Source organism: Drosophila grimshawi, unplaced genomic scaffold (genome assembly GCF_018153295.1).
Source record: "Drosophila grimshawi isolate 15287-2541.00 unplaced genomic scaffold, ASM1815329v1 contig_848, whole genome shotgun sequence".
Classification (NCBI taxonomy): Eukaryota; Metazoa; Arthropoda; class Insecta; order Diptera; family Drosophilidae; genus Drosophila; species Drosophila grimshawi.
Genome location: NW_025063692.1, coordinates 8,363,469 through 8,377,087, shown reverse-complemented (window position 1 = coordinate 8,377,087; position 13,619 = coordinate 8,363,469). Strand labels below are relative to the sequence as shown.

At 41.8% G+C, this 13,619-nt stretch overlaps 1 protein-coding gene across 1 annotated transcript; it reads left to right on the top strand.

The window, feature by feature from the left end:
• Positions 1 to 8,386: 8,386 nt before the first annotated feature.
• On the top strand, positions 8,387 to 9,465 carry LOC6565702. Its single transcript, XM_001992274.2, has one exon. The coding sequence runs from the start codon at positions 8,429 to 8,431 to the stop codon at positions 9,407 to 9,409; it is 981 nt and encodes a 326-aa protein (XP_001992310.1). The 5' UTR covers positions 8,387 to 8,428; the 3' UTR covers positions 9,410 to 9,465.
• The last annotated feature ends 4,154 nt before the right edge of the window (positions 9,466 to 13,619 follow it).

Here is a 13,619-nt window from a genome sequence, read left to right as displayed (position 1 = left end):
CTTACGCGTGCTGCTGGCAACTATGACAATGGCAACAGCAACAGCAACAACAACAACAACAACAACGGTAATCATAGTTTTAAGTTGGCAAACAAACAGGTGCCCTAATGTCAATAATGTTGCTGCTGTGCCCGATGTTGTTGCTACTGCTGCTGCTGCTGTTGTCTGTTGTTGCCAGTTGTCGTTGTCATAACATATTGACAAATTGCCTACACATTTTGGCCACAATTTTTGTGCAGCAGAGTCTTGTAGCTACTGAAGCATGCGACCTGATCAAATGTTGACAACCAGAAGCCAACCTGAGCTTAGCAATTGCCAATGTTGGGGCAATGTTGAGCACTAAATGACGGACTGAATGACTGACTGACTGTACTACGAACAGCAATTGCTACTGGGAATAAAATACAACTGCGTTTTGGGTGGCACAGCTAGCATAGGCCACTAGGCTGTTCATTCAAGCAGCGCTTGGGCAAAAGCGATTGTTGTTGTTGGCAGCCGTTTGCTACATACTGCTGTTCTTGTTCCCCTGATGCTTAAATTTGTTCTCCTTTTTGTTTCATCTTTTTTGGATTTTCAGAATTTTTTCGGACAGCAGAAATCGTGAGTTTTGTGTTGCTACCGCTGATCGTGATTTGTTGATTTGTGCGATTGTCATTATTGCGGTTGTTGTTGTTATGGTTGCTGTTGCCATGCTTTTCACATATGTTGCTCTGTTCAGTCTGTTGCTGCTGCTGTTGTTCTCTCATGTCATTTTTGTTAATTGTGCCCTGCGACTTTTATCCAAATCTCATTCCATATTTCACTAAACAAAAATCTAACAAAATTATCCAACAGCAACAACAAAAGCAAATGAAATTCGAGAAAATTGTGAGCTCAGCCTCCGACTTCTTTTAAGATTAAGCAAATATTTGCAACAAATATAGTATTTGGAGGGGTGCGACAGCTGAAATTTTGAGTTTGGTTTCAAATTTCAAGCACAGCAGCAACACGGTAGCTTAGCAACTCTATGAATTTGGAAACAGCACCTGTGCCGGGTTCCCACGTCGCAGACACACACAGAAATGCGAATCAAATTGTGCTGATCGATAGGCGAAGACCAACTTTGCATTGCATTGCCAACATCAGATGCACTCTGAAGGATGCGGCACAGGTACAGCGAGAGCAATAAAGGGGGAGAGAGAATGAAAGAGAGAGAGAGAGAGAATGAGAGGTAGACTGCTCACCTGATCATGTTGATGATGAGCAGCCACCCTTGTGACAGATTTGTGATAGACAGACACAGACAGAGCAGTGCGAAGGGTGCACAACAAAAACTCGAAAGGGTTGCCCTGGGAACCTGAACCGCAAGTTGAACCTGTGTCTGTGTCTAGCAAAGGAAACTCTCCACCTTTTATCCTATCGCAAGTGGCGTAGGGCGGGGCAATATATATTTTATACAACATGTTTTGGGTTAGAAATAACGCCAAAAAAAAGGGGACTGCTGCTACAACAATGGGCATAGAATGTACGGCGCTTCCGCAGATGCTTTTGAAACGGAATACCGCAGCCCAAATAACTGAGCAAAGTGTGACGCCATGGGAAACGGAAGTTCACTGATTTACTTTGATTTGGAAGCGGGGATGGAGTTTCGTGTGTGAAATAGACATGATAGATCAGTTACGATCAGAGTACAACTATTTATCTCACTTGATCAAACTTGATTAAATGAACTTGCTTAAACGTTCCACTGGTAGTACTAAATTCATGTTTGGGAGCGTGTCGCATAATCAAATTCTTTTAGCACATTATGTAGATTATGGCTGAAAGCTTCAAAATATTGAAATTCAACAAAGATTATCTACACGAAATTCACAATTTGTCTAATTTTAGGCTTTAGCACTTTAAAAGAAAGCGTGCCAAATGTGTTGTATGCAAATGAATTTGGTTGCCGATTAAGACAACATCTTAAAAGCTCAGTCCCTCGAAGCAGCGGCGACCTTGATGTTCGTTTTGGGAAAAACAAAAACTTTGAAAAACAGTCAAACTTACATTTGGATTAAAAATCTATAAAAGTTGTTAACACAATGGGCCAATGGAACAAAGACAATACAAGACAACAATGCATTTTGAGTTTTAATGGTAATGGAATTGAATTCGTATCGAATCGTATCAAATCACATAGATCTCCTAGAGCTTGTTCATAATATGAGATTACAAAGACATAGAGAGTGGGAGGGAGAGAAAGAGAGACAGGGAGAGCGAGAGAGAGGTAGGGTGGTGGAAGGTGAGCTACATTCATCAAGAGTCAATCAAATTAAATAAACTCATTGGGTTTCTATACGGAATCCTAATTAAGTAACAAAAAAAGAAGACACTTAAAAACTGAGTTCAATCAAGTTAAAGAGAAAAGAAAATCTACAAATAAAAAAAAACAATAGACCAAAATATATTGTCAATATTATTGAATGACGCATCCAGCTTCTTTCCCATATATACTAGAAAAATAATCATTTTTACATATTTTGTCCCAAATACCTTGAAATTTTTATTTCTCTTGAGTTGAATTAACAGATATGGTATATAAAAAAAGAACCAGAACAAATATGTTACAACAAAATATAAAAACTCTATCTCTTAATGATGGGAAACATATAAATGAATCGAACTGGAACAGAAGCCACCGGCAACTAAGAGTGGGCAGACACCTAAAGATACAAAGCTTAATCCAATTATGTTTCACTTAAACTGCATTTAACAATATTGAAACTAGTTTAAGATGTGTGTCTCCATTTCAGGCAACGTATTAAAAATGGGAAAACAATAAAATCACTTCAGTATCAAATAAGAATGGAATATTTTATGTATTTTCCTCGACTTGGTTTTTATATAGCTTTTATGAGCTAGTTTCGAATTAGCGATCAATATTTATTGAATATATATTGTAAATACTTATGATACGTCTAGTTTACGGCACACCTAAGCACCACTCACGTCCTTTTAAATTTTCTTGGATTCAGATGAAAAATCTTGTTTCTCAAATGATTTTATTTTTCTTAGAAAGTTTGTTAGAATTAGTAATAGCATATGGGTCAAGCGGCCTTGCAAATATGATAAATCAATTTTTGAGCGGGGTATGTGGGATAGGGGAGAGGTGATGGTGAGGGGGGTGACAAGGCATACTAATGTCATTGGCTGGCAACCTTCTGGCGTTGCGAACCGAACAAAAACAACATTAAACAAAGAAACAGGAACAACTTTTACGCGAGTCAATGAGACGGACAAGAAAGAGACACCGTAAGACAATCACCGAAGCGATGAGACGTTGCCATTGGTAAATGGTTAGATGGGAAGATGATCTTGACCATTAAGTTGGCCAAGCCGATGGCCAATTGAGCTGCACATATTTAAGCGCAAAATACGACAGTTATTATTGTTGCTGGGATTGCTGCAGAGCCGCTGATCGTCGCGGCGCAATCAATTAATTGACAAAGCACATTGATCGAGAGACGAAGATTTAACACAGATGAATCCTCCGCCCGAAACCGATCAACTTTTTATAGCAGCATCAAGCTTAGAGTCTGTGTAGACTGTCGACTGTAGACAGTGTCTGCTGCTGCGGCTGCTGCTGCTGCGGCTGCTGCTGTTGTAAGTAATTGAAAAATAAAAGAAAATGCGCGAAAATCGCAACGCATTAGCCAACATCATGCAAGGGGCCGAAGCGTGCGAACAATTTGGCCGTCGATTCGTTGCGCCTTTTGGCCAAGAACCGCTCTGAGCCAAGCGAATACACCGACACACACATACATGCATAGTCTGTGAAGTACCAGCAGACCTGCCGCGATTCTTAGCGATTCTCATTCGTTCGTCCATTTTAGCCATTTGCATTTTGCATTTAGAATTTTTTTGCAATTTGTATGCGTGCAGCGTGCAGCGTGGAGTGCGGCATGAAATACGCTTTGCCCATTTGGCGCCTCGCACAGACACCTGAGACGACGTCGCTGGTCGTCTATGGAGTGACTGGCCCCTGGCCGGTATAGACGCTGCACGATTCACCAAATGAAAATATAAACTTTAAATTTCCTTATTAAATAACGGTCGCCAAAGCGGTATGCACAAGAAATACATTCTATGTATGCGTATACATATATCATAGGCATTAGCATTAGCATTGAAGCACATGGAAAACTGAACTCACTCATGGAAATCTCTCTATCTCCTTTAGCTGGAGAAACAAGCGTTGAAGCAGGTGCTTTCCACATGGCGTTACTCTTGGTTTTGCTTTTGGTTTATCTTCGTTTGTCTGGGGTCGCCCGATCACTGAGAAACTATTGGGAATTGTTTGATTGCCAACGAGTCATAGCTCAAACGTGTATTCAAATAAATCAGTCAACGCGAATTTAATACTCTAAAACTAATCCCCAAGTCCGAGCTTGATCGTTTAGTCGCTTAGTAAACTTGTTTTGCGTATTTATCTATTTGCTTATTGGACAAATATGTTTATGTTCTCATTACAAAAGCAATCAAAATATTAACACCACAATGACTCTCTTGAGGATTATTCTTATAATTTAAGGAGTATTTACATATCCAAGGTACAATTTGTAGTACTGCTTGGGCGTCAATTCTGTGGTAGTTACAATATAATCACTTAAGTCTTACTATATTGACTTATTGTGGTTGATTTCGCTGCTTCCCTTGACTATTTAAACAAATACCTAATGCATAATGTAACAGTCGATGTGTGCACAAGCACCTTTCTTGCATATTCAGATTAGTCGACAGTTTGCTGCAAGTCAATGCCTTTGACTAACTTTGACAACACACACACACATAAAAAAATCCAGGTGCAGTGTTGTTATTTGCATGAGAAATGTGTCGTGAGCAACGTGGAGTTAAGCAAGTGCGAAAGCGACAACTGACAGGGGACAACGGACAACGGACATCGGACAGTGGACAGTGAACAGTGAACAGTGAACAGTGGACAGTGGACAGTAAAGCCAACATCAGCCACAATGTCAGCATCAGCATCAACATCAGCATCCGAGGTTTGTAGAAATGGCTGCACTCTGGAGGCAGTCAACCGCATCATCAGCTCATCATCGATCACGGCGGCTCTGTGGTCCGCAACAAGAGAGAGAGGCTGCTAATGCCAATGGCCTGCAGCCAAGTGCATTAGAGAATCACCCGATCCCTCTATGCTCCTCTCTGTTTACAGTCTCTCTCCCTCCCTGCCTCTCTCTCTCACTGTCTCTCTCTCTCTCTCTCTCTCTCTCTCTCTGCCTCTCTCTCTCTCTGTCTCTGTCTCACACTGTAACAGTAATTTGGTGTTTTACTTGTTCTTGCGCGCCAGCAATCACACCTATGGGAATGTTTCTTACACATGTCCGATGGCAATGGCAATGGCAATACCAATGCCAATGCAATGGGGCAACATCTAAAATTCCAGCATGCACTTTGAACAACATTTTCCTCAAGTCTCTCTGCCATCGTCGTCATCGTCGTCGTCGTCGTCGTCGCAGTTGCATCATTAAAAATTTATCAGTTGATTGGAAAATTATAATTCTTTGCTTTTACGCTTCGCGCAGCGTTATGATTTTTATACGTTTACCCCGTCTACCCCCATCACCCATCACTTCTTGCATCTCAAACGGAACTCAGCTCAGTCGATGTTGTCGTCTGAGCGCCAGTTATGTAATAACTTTTGCTCCGATCTTCACTCCACGGTTTCTGTTTGTCTTTCTGTTCTGCTCAGTTTAGTTTTTCTTTTCTTTTTTCTTTCTTTTGGTCACATTTAATAACTTACTGGACGACTGTAGACTGTCTATGCGTCTCTCAGTCAATCTGTCTAAATGAATGACTGACTTACTGACTATTACGAGCGATTCAGCATCCCCCAGCCCCACACCACCCAACCAGTCGCATCTCATCTCATCTACTGTTGGCTGCCTCTTTGTTTTGTTTTTTCTTCTTTTTTTTTATTTTTTTATATAGTTTTTGCCAGCTGCCAGCCTAGCTGTAGATGCGGAAATAAATGCGCTCGGTTTCTTCAACTTGTTACATAAATCGTAATTTTCTATAGCCTCGTTCTAAGTATATCTAATGTATATTGCATTCTGCTACCCGTTTTTCTATTTGCCCACTGACCACTTGCCGCGCCACTGGATTTCAGCTAACTGGTGGCAGTGTTGTCGTTTTGGTGGGATCACCCCAACATGCAGCGGGCTTATTAGCTTGCTAGCGGAGAAAAATGCTAGTGGAAAGACTTAAGGACGTATCCAACTATTTACACTAATATTCAAACGTTAAACATTTTGATATTGTTTCACAAAAAACAATCAAAAAAAAGTCAAGCTATTCACTTGATATATTAAGACGATTATTTTTTAATGTTTTTTAAATTTATTTATTTGTCAAAGACTCTTAGAGATTTGTTTTAGAGCGTTGGCAACACTGACTGGAGACTAGCTCGACCCTTCCCCACCACCCATTTTTTGACCTGGCAGCCAGGTGTACATAGCTCATAATCGCACATGTCATGGCCATTTCACTCGCACTTGAACTTCCTGCATGACCAGCGTTAGCTAAGAGTTCACAAGCTCGTCCAATGAACCACTGGCTCTGCTCTGCTCTGCTCTGCTCTGTTCTGCTCTGTTCGCCGGGGTGAAGTTCTGGGTGGGGTATGGCGGCTTGGTCATCGGTGATTTCCACGCTCATGATGTGATTAGGCGCTTTAGCGGTACAGTTCATCGTTTTTTCTTCTGCTTTTTCTAGGCCCCCTTCCTGCCTGCCGCCATTGGCTGCGCTGAAAAAGAAGCATCTAACAGATTAGTGAGAACCCAAAAGTACAGATTGACACAAACACACTGTGAGATTGCAGTTATCACTATACACTATACACTGAGAATATTAAGAAATATATAAATAATAAATTCAAGTTGTCTGTCTTCTCCAATTATTGTTAGAATCTATTTGGCCAAGTCAAGCTTCGAGCAAACTAGTCCTTGGTGCAGAGCAAACTTAACTCTTTGTTCTTCTTCAATTTTTAAAGATTTGCATGGGTATTGCATAAAAATTTAGCTTTTGATAGTATTTTATGCTTATAAGGTCCCACTGACGGTTGTCTCTGATCGGGTGTCAGTTTTTAAGAAAATTCAATAACAACATTCTTAAAATAAGTAGCTTAAATGATTACATTTATTTGTGTGTCAACTTTCATGGCATTCATTGAGATGTGATTTGCGACAAATTAAAGAGCGTTGAAAAAGCGTTTGCAAATGATGTTAAAGACAACTGTCGCTCAACACGAGACCCGCATATGTATACCCCTGTTCCGGGCGGCGAGCAATCCGAGCAACTTCGTTGGAACTGGCCGAGTTGCAATTCTGCTGGCAATGACTTTGTAGTTGGCCTGCGAAATTCCACAGTGTGACAGGGCGATCAGCACTTAAAAGCCTGTCAACAGTTGCACATCACCAAAAGCGAAACTGCGGCCAAAGGAGTAACACATTACATTTGGTATATACATACGCCCTAGCCCCGAAATCTTGAAAAGCAATTAGCAAGAGCCGAGTAAAGTAAGTTTCAAACCGCAACCGATGCCCAATTGCAATGCCACAAATACTTGCTAGATGGCAGCCAACAAGATTCTAACTCACAAAAAAAAAAAAAAATTAAAGAAAAAAATACAGGAGGCAGAGAGAAGCAACAGAAGCGGGACTTATCAGTGGCAGCAACGGCGACGGTGGCAGCAGAAAGCAATTCTGTGGCTGATGGTTTCGCAGAAAATTACAACTTGCGGGTAAACAAAGTCAACTGCCCCAGACATGGCAATAGCATGGCAGCAGCAGCATATGCAAAGAGGAGAAAGAAGCAGCAGCAGCAGCAGCAACAGCAGCAGCAGCGGCGGCAGCGGCAGCAGCAGCAGCAGCAGCAGAAGTCAGAGACGTGTAGACATGAACTCCACTCAAGTTGAGACACACGCCAAACCCCACGGGCCCGTGGCTGTGCATCTGAATGTGGCTGTGGCTGTGAATGTGAATGTGGGTGCGCAATTATGCCGCCACAGCAACTGACTAACCATAAATTTTCTTATCAGCCAAAGTCGGAGCACAGGAGCGCATTCACGGAAACGGAGACAAACGTTAAACTATTTTTAATGAAATGGTCAGAAGATACATATAAACAATTTCAAAATAAGGTAAGCATTAAAACGTTATTTGTTGAATTTAAACAATCTTAACTCAGAATCGAATTTCGCTTATTCTCAATTTAATAACAAAAGAATCTAAATTATACGAATCCGTTGGCAATTAGTAATACAGATTTGATTTTAAATTATGAATTCAAAAAAGCAACAAAGCAATCCCTAATTCAATATTGTTCACATGTCAAAAAGCTTAAAATTTGTAGTCACAAAAGAGAAAGATTTAGAAAAGAAAAACGTGGCAAGATGGCGAAAACATCTGATGATAATTCGCAGGATCAGATCATTGAGGGACTGGGAGATTGCAACTTGGTCCCCGTTGAACATATGGATTTGCTGAGTCATCGGACGCGATGCCGCAAAATTGAGATATTTCATTTTGATGACGAGGTCAGTTTTACACCCAACGACACCGATGTCGAGGAGGAGGAGGATCAGGGGCTGAGCTTCGCTCAGTTCACTGAGGATCACACAGACGATGTGGATCGTACAGTGCAGCTAGCTGGGGATGTGGATTGTCTGATACGACGCATCCAGCAAATGCAGTTGATCATTAAGCAGCGCAAACAGGATCAGCAACAACTTGACACGACTGAAGTATCTACTGAACAGCAGGAGGAGGAGGAGGTCATCAAGCAGCCACCAATACCGCAACTAGGGAAATTTCTGTTCCAGGAGTGTATGGAGCAAACCCTGGAAGAGACAAAGCTAGATATACTCAAGCGCGAGCTAAAAGCAGAGATGAAGCCGGACTCAAAGTTCAATTCACTTAGTTGCGATGAGCAGCTGGAGATACGCGATCTACGGCATGCCCATCATCGCCTCCAGTGCGAGATCGACGAGATGGTATGCAATGCTTGCACGATGCGCGAACTGCTGCTCAAGATTAGGAACCAGGTTGGCCAGGACAAAAAACGTTTGCTCAAGCTGGCGGCTATAGCCACCAAGCACCATGAGTGGAGCAATCTTATTTACAAGGAGCTGCCCGTCTGCAAACAGCGCTACCAATATCTGCTCGAGAAAAAGCTATCCAAATCGGAAGCGCATCGTCTGATCCACGCTCACATGGTCAAGGTGATCCATTACAACAAGAAGTTTCTTACCCGTCGAGAGTTGCGCTACGAGCTGCGCGAGTTCCACTTGGAGATCGATGAGCTCGAGAAGTATGTCAATGATCTGCGCCAGGACATGGTGCGACGCTTTAGCAGCATTGAGAATGAAACGTGAAACGTAAACACAGCCAGCTGACATACAGATCCAAATAAATATAATATATATATAATTGCTAATTGTAATGCATATAATAGTAATAGTAAGAATCCGAAGAGCTTCTATCGCAAATTCTTTCTGCTTTGGGCGCACAATTAGCCCGCGCTGCGCTCCTGCTGTGTGCTGCGGCTGCCGCTTAAAACTAAGACGCAAACAGCAAACCACCAGCAGAAGGTAGTACATCATTTTGGACTTTATCAGCAGCGGCAACAAGCAGCAGCAACGCGTGGGCAGCATCTAGCAAAATTCCTACGCCGCCAACGCTACACAAGAGCAGCAGCAGCAACTGAAACAGGCAACAGGCAGCAGAAGCAACAACTGCAATTGCAACTTAATTGAGGCTTGTCTATGCAACTGCTTTCAGTGTGTGTGTGTATTTGTGAGCCTAAACAAAGTAACTGCGGTTGCTCTGCATCCGTCTTAGTCTCTCTGTGTCTTTTTTTTTTTATTGTGTTGTCCATCTCTCTTCCGATGTATAATGCACTCCCCCTATATCAGTCAATTGCTGGGTCTGCGTGCTGGCGGGTTGCTGTCGCCCGTTGCGAACTTGATGCCTCGCTGCCCCAGTGCCTTGATGCTCCACAGACGAGCGACCAGACAACTGCAATGGCAATAAGAACAACAATAACAGCCGCATAATAACGTACTGAGGGCGTTGAGGCAACAACATGCAACAATCTGGCAAGTCAGGTAAGCAGGCAGGCAGCCAGGCAGCCAGCCAGCCAGCCAGCCAGCCAGCCAGCCAAGCAGCCAACCCAACCAACCAACTAACCAGTCAGGCAGTCATCCAGGCAGTCACCATCTAAGCTCTGCGGCTTATGCAGCTGCAAACAGCTACCTCCCCCCGCCTCCTCATTTTGCTTCTCTCCTCCCTTTTGATAAGCCTAACCCCCTCCTACCGCTCGTTCGTTAGCTGCTGCCATGGACAATTTAAGCTCATTCACTTGCCGCTGATTGCTGCTGGCGTTGGTGTTGTTGTTGTTGCAGTTGTTGCTGCTGCCTGTTGCTGCTGTTGGTGGTGGTATTGGTGTTGGTGTTTACTTCATTCGTCGTCTGGCAAATTCGCAAGTTCAAGTCCAAGTCCAAAGTCGTAGGGTGCACACTTTTCTCATTTCATATGACCTTTCAATACTCTTTCCGAACAATTTCCCAATATATAAATATGAAGCTTGCTTCAGCAAATGCTTGTCTTTTGCCTTTTCAATATATTTTAATCGCTAAACTTTTCTATAAAATCACTCCCAAAAGTCAATAATCGAGAATTTTTTCATGATTAAGAAGTTTTAGCAGTTTTGGTTTAAAATGTGAGCAGTTGCATTTGCAAGTGTGTGTTAACAATCGGTGTGCCACAAATAGTTCTTCTCGCTGGCTTCGTTCAGTTTTAAGCCATCGTCAAAATTGCATGCGCTGTGCGCATTCAGAGCAAGCACTGGGCAGGGTGGAGGCAGCTAGGAGGGGTTGGGGAGGGGTGTAGGGTCGCTGACTGCAATTTGCATTGCGCTGAGGCGTTTGTCAAATGGTAGCTGGCGCGTTGGCGCGGCTTTAATGCCACGCGAATGTGGGTTAAACTCAGCTTTAAGCCAGAAATAAAGCAACCGCTACAACAACAGCAGCAAGAAAACAATAATAATAAGGAGTTCAACCATATTTCGGCCAAGTGGCCCGAAGAGCAAAAAGACGCGCATTCATATCATTGTCTTATATCGCTCTATAATCTGTGTCATTAGATGCCACCAAATCAAATTGTAATTGTAGTCCATTAGATGATCGTATGCTCTATCTGACTGACTGACTGCCTTGCCTCTCTCTTACCTGGCTGGCGCCTTGGGGGAGTGGGTGGAGCGTCATTGAGACAGCATTATTCTGCTGAATTCGTCAAAGCCAAATCGTCAAACTGCAATGAAATCATCTGCTTAACCCATTTACTCTGTTCCATTCTGTTTTCCCAATACGAACTCCGAATTCATATTTGATATGTAAAACATGTTGAGTAACTGAAGTATTTACATACAGTCCTGATGCGTTTATGGGTAGCTGATTATCATTGTACCCTGCTCCCCATTAATTCAGAAAAACTTGGAAAACATTTGCTCTCTCTTTTTTTCTATTTCGGGCTATCATCTGTTGTTCGATCATCATCTCTCTCTGAATCTAATTGTTCTCTGTGTTTATCTTTCTTTGCTTTCGTTCTCATCCTAATTTTTTTTCGAATTTTATCTTTGTATCCTTCCTTGTTCTCTGCCGCTCTTTCCTTCTTCCTTAAACGTTCCTCTTAAACATTTGTATCACTTCTTGAACTTACGTTTAGTCAACTTTTTTTCAACTTATTCCTTAGTGTTAGACAAAATCGCACATTGGCTATAAATGGGTTAAGGCTGTAGAAAGAATTGAGCGGCTCTTATGAATTTTGTGAATCTTGCCGAAATCAGTAAAGTGGCGTATTGCATGTCAAATGCTCATTTGCTCAGCTGTTGCTCAACAATGTTGTTTAGCTGTCATTATGTAATGGCTACAACTAAAGGCGGCGACTGCAGTGGATCTCAGCGCACCTATTGCTATTATTGTTGCTTTTAGTTAGTTTTGGTCATGCACTCTTCATTTGTCTTCTGGCTGATGGGAATAAAAAAGTGTCCTGAGCTCATGCTCAACACACAACACCAATAATAACAAGAACATCAACGTTTACACACACACACACAGACACACAAAATGTATGGCAAGCGCCTTTTTTGTTGTTGTTGTTAATTTATTATGGTTACATCTAATTAAAACGGTTCTACAGTGCTGAAAGAGAAGCACGAGCAGCAGGCCAAGACTCGAAATGGCTTGACGTAATGAAGCTAAATGTTCCGCGCTATGGTCAATTGCTATTGCCCATAACACATGGATTCTTGAAAGATGATGCCTGGCTGACTTTAGTTCTCCTCGTTTCTATTCTATGCTTTGGCCGTAACGATTTCAGTCTCAACATTGTAGAATAAGAACAATGTAGTCAAAGTCAATTAAGTCAAACTCTAAAAGGCCGCAAATAAATGACAAATGACGTGTCTCTTCTTCATTCCAAAACGCAAAAAAGCAACGAGCTCAAATGTCCGTTTTTTTCTACTTAATACCCTCTATATGAATGACTCCAAAGTTGTCCAACACGTATACACAATAATACAAATTTTCAATTTGCTGGCAAATTGCTGTGTTTCTATTTATGCATTTAGCATTATAGCATCACAAAATCGAAATCCGTATCAATAAAAATATAACTAATATTTTTTAGCTCAATTTGTATAAGTAAAATCCTAGGCACAAGAATGCTATTGTTACTAACGTACACCTCAGCAACTTTGGTATACCCGATTTATAAATTGTGTTTGTCTACAGGGTATGGGTAAACTAAAGTAAAGTCCATTTGGCATTCGTGACTCGTCTGGTTGCTGGTCGATGAAGCTTGCCACACACTCGTGTCCATATAATTTCCAACATAGAAATATCGCACAAGTGCAAATGCAATTAGTTCCTAGCTTTATTTGTTTAAGCGAATGCCGACACTCACACACACACACACACACACACACACACACACACACACACACACACACACACACACACAGAGCAGACAAACATCGATGACTGCCTTTTTTTCTATGGAACTTGCAACAAGTAGTCGCGACTCTCGGCCTGTTTGTGGTATTAGTTTACAGACTTATAATTGTCCACATCATTTCTCCTCTTTTTGGTTTAACCAGCTAATTAAGATTTCTCAAATGGTTTCCTCAATTCGCCAATCGTAGCAGCTGCATTCTCGACTTTAAATGATCGTCATTCGATAGTTGCCTTTTAAATTAACTCCAAAAATAAATGTTGTCTGCTTAGTGGCACTGGCATGCCAATACAGCGGCCCTCTCTCTCCCTCTCTCTTTCTCTCTCTAAACATTTAGTTTAGTTTTTCTGCTGCATAGTTTTCGGCAGTCTTTTAAGGTACAACTAATATTATCAAATTGGATAACTTCCTATTGCAGTCATCTGATAGCTTTATAGTTATCTGATCTCTTACATTCTTTGGGTAAGGCAAATTTGCCCCAAGTTATTATCTTTCTTGGATCGCGTCTAATCGCAAAATATGCTGCAATGTTTGAAGTCATGCCCAATATGCCCCCAGTAAATAAAGTAAATA

Excerpts from the sequence above, each read along its gene's own strand:
- LOC6565702 (XM_001992274.2), top strand. The coding sequence starts at position 8,429 with ATGGCGAAAACATCTGATGATAATTCGCAGGATCAGATCATTGAGGGA.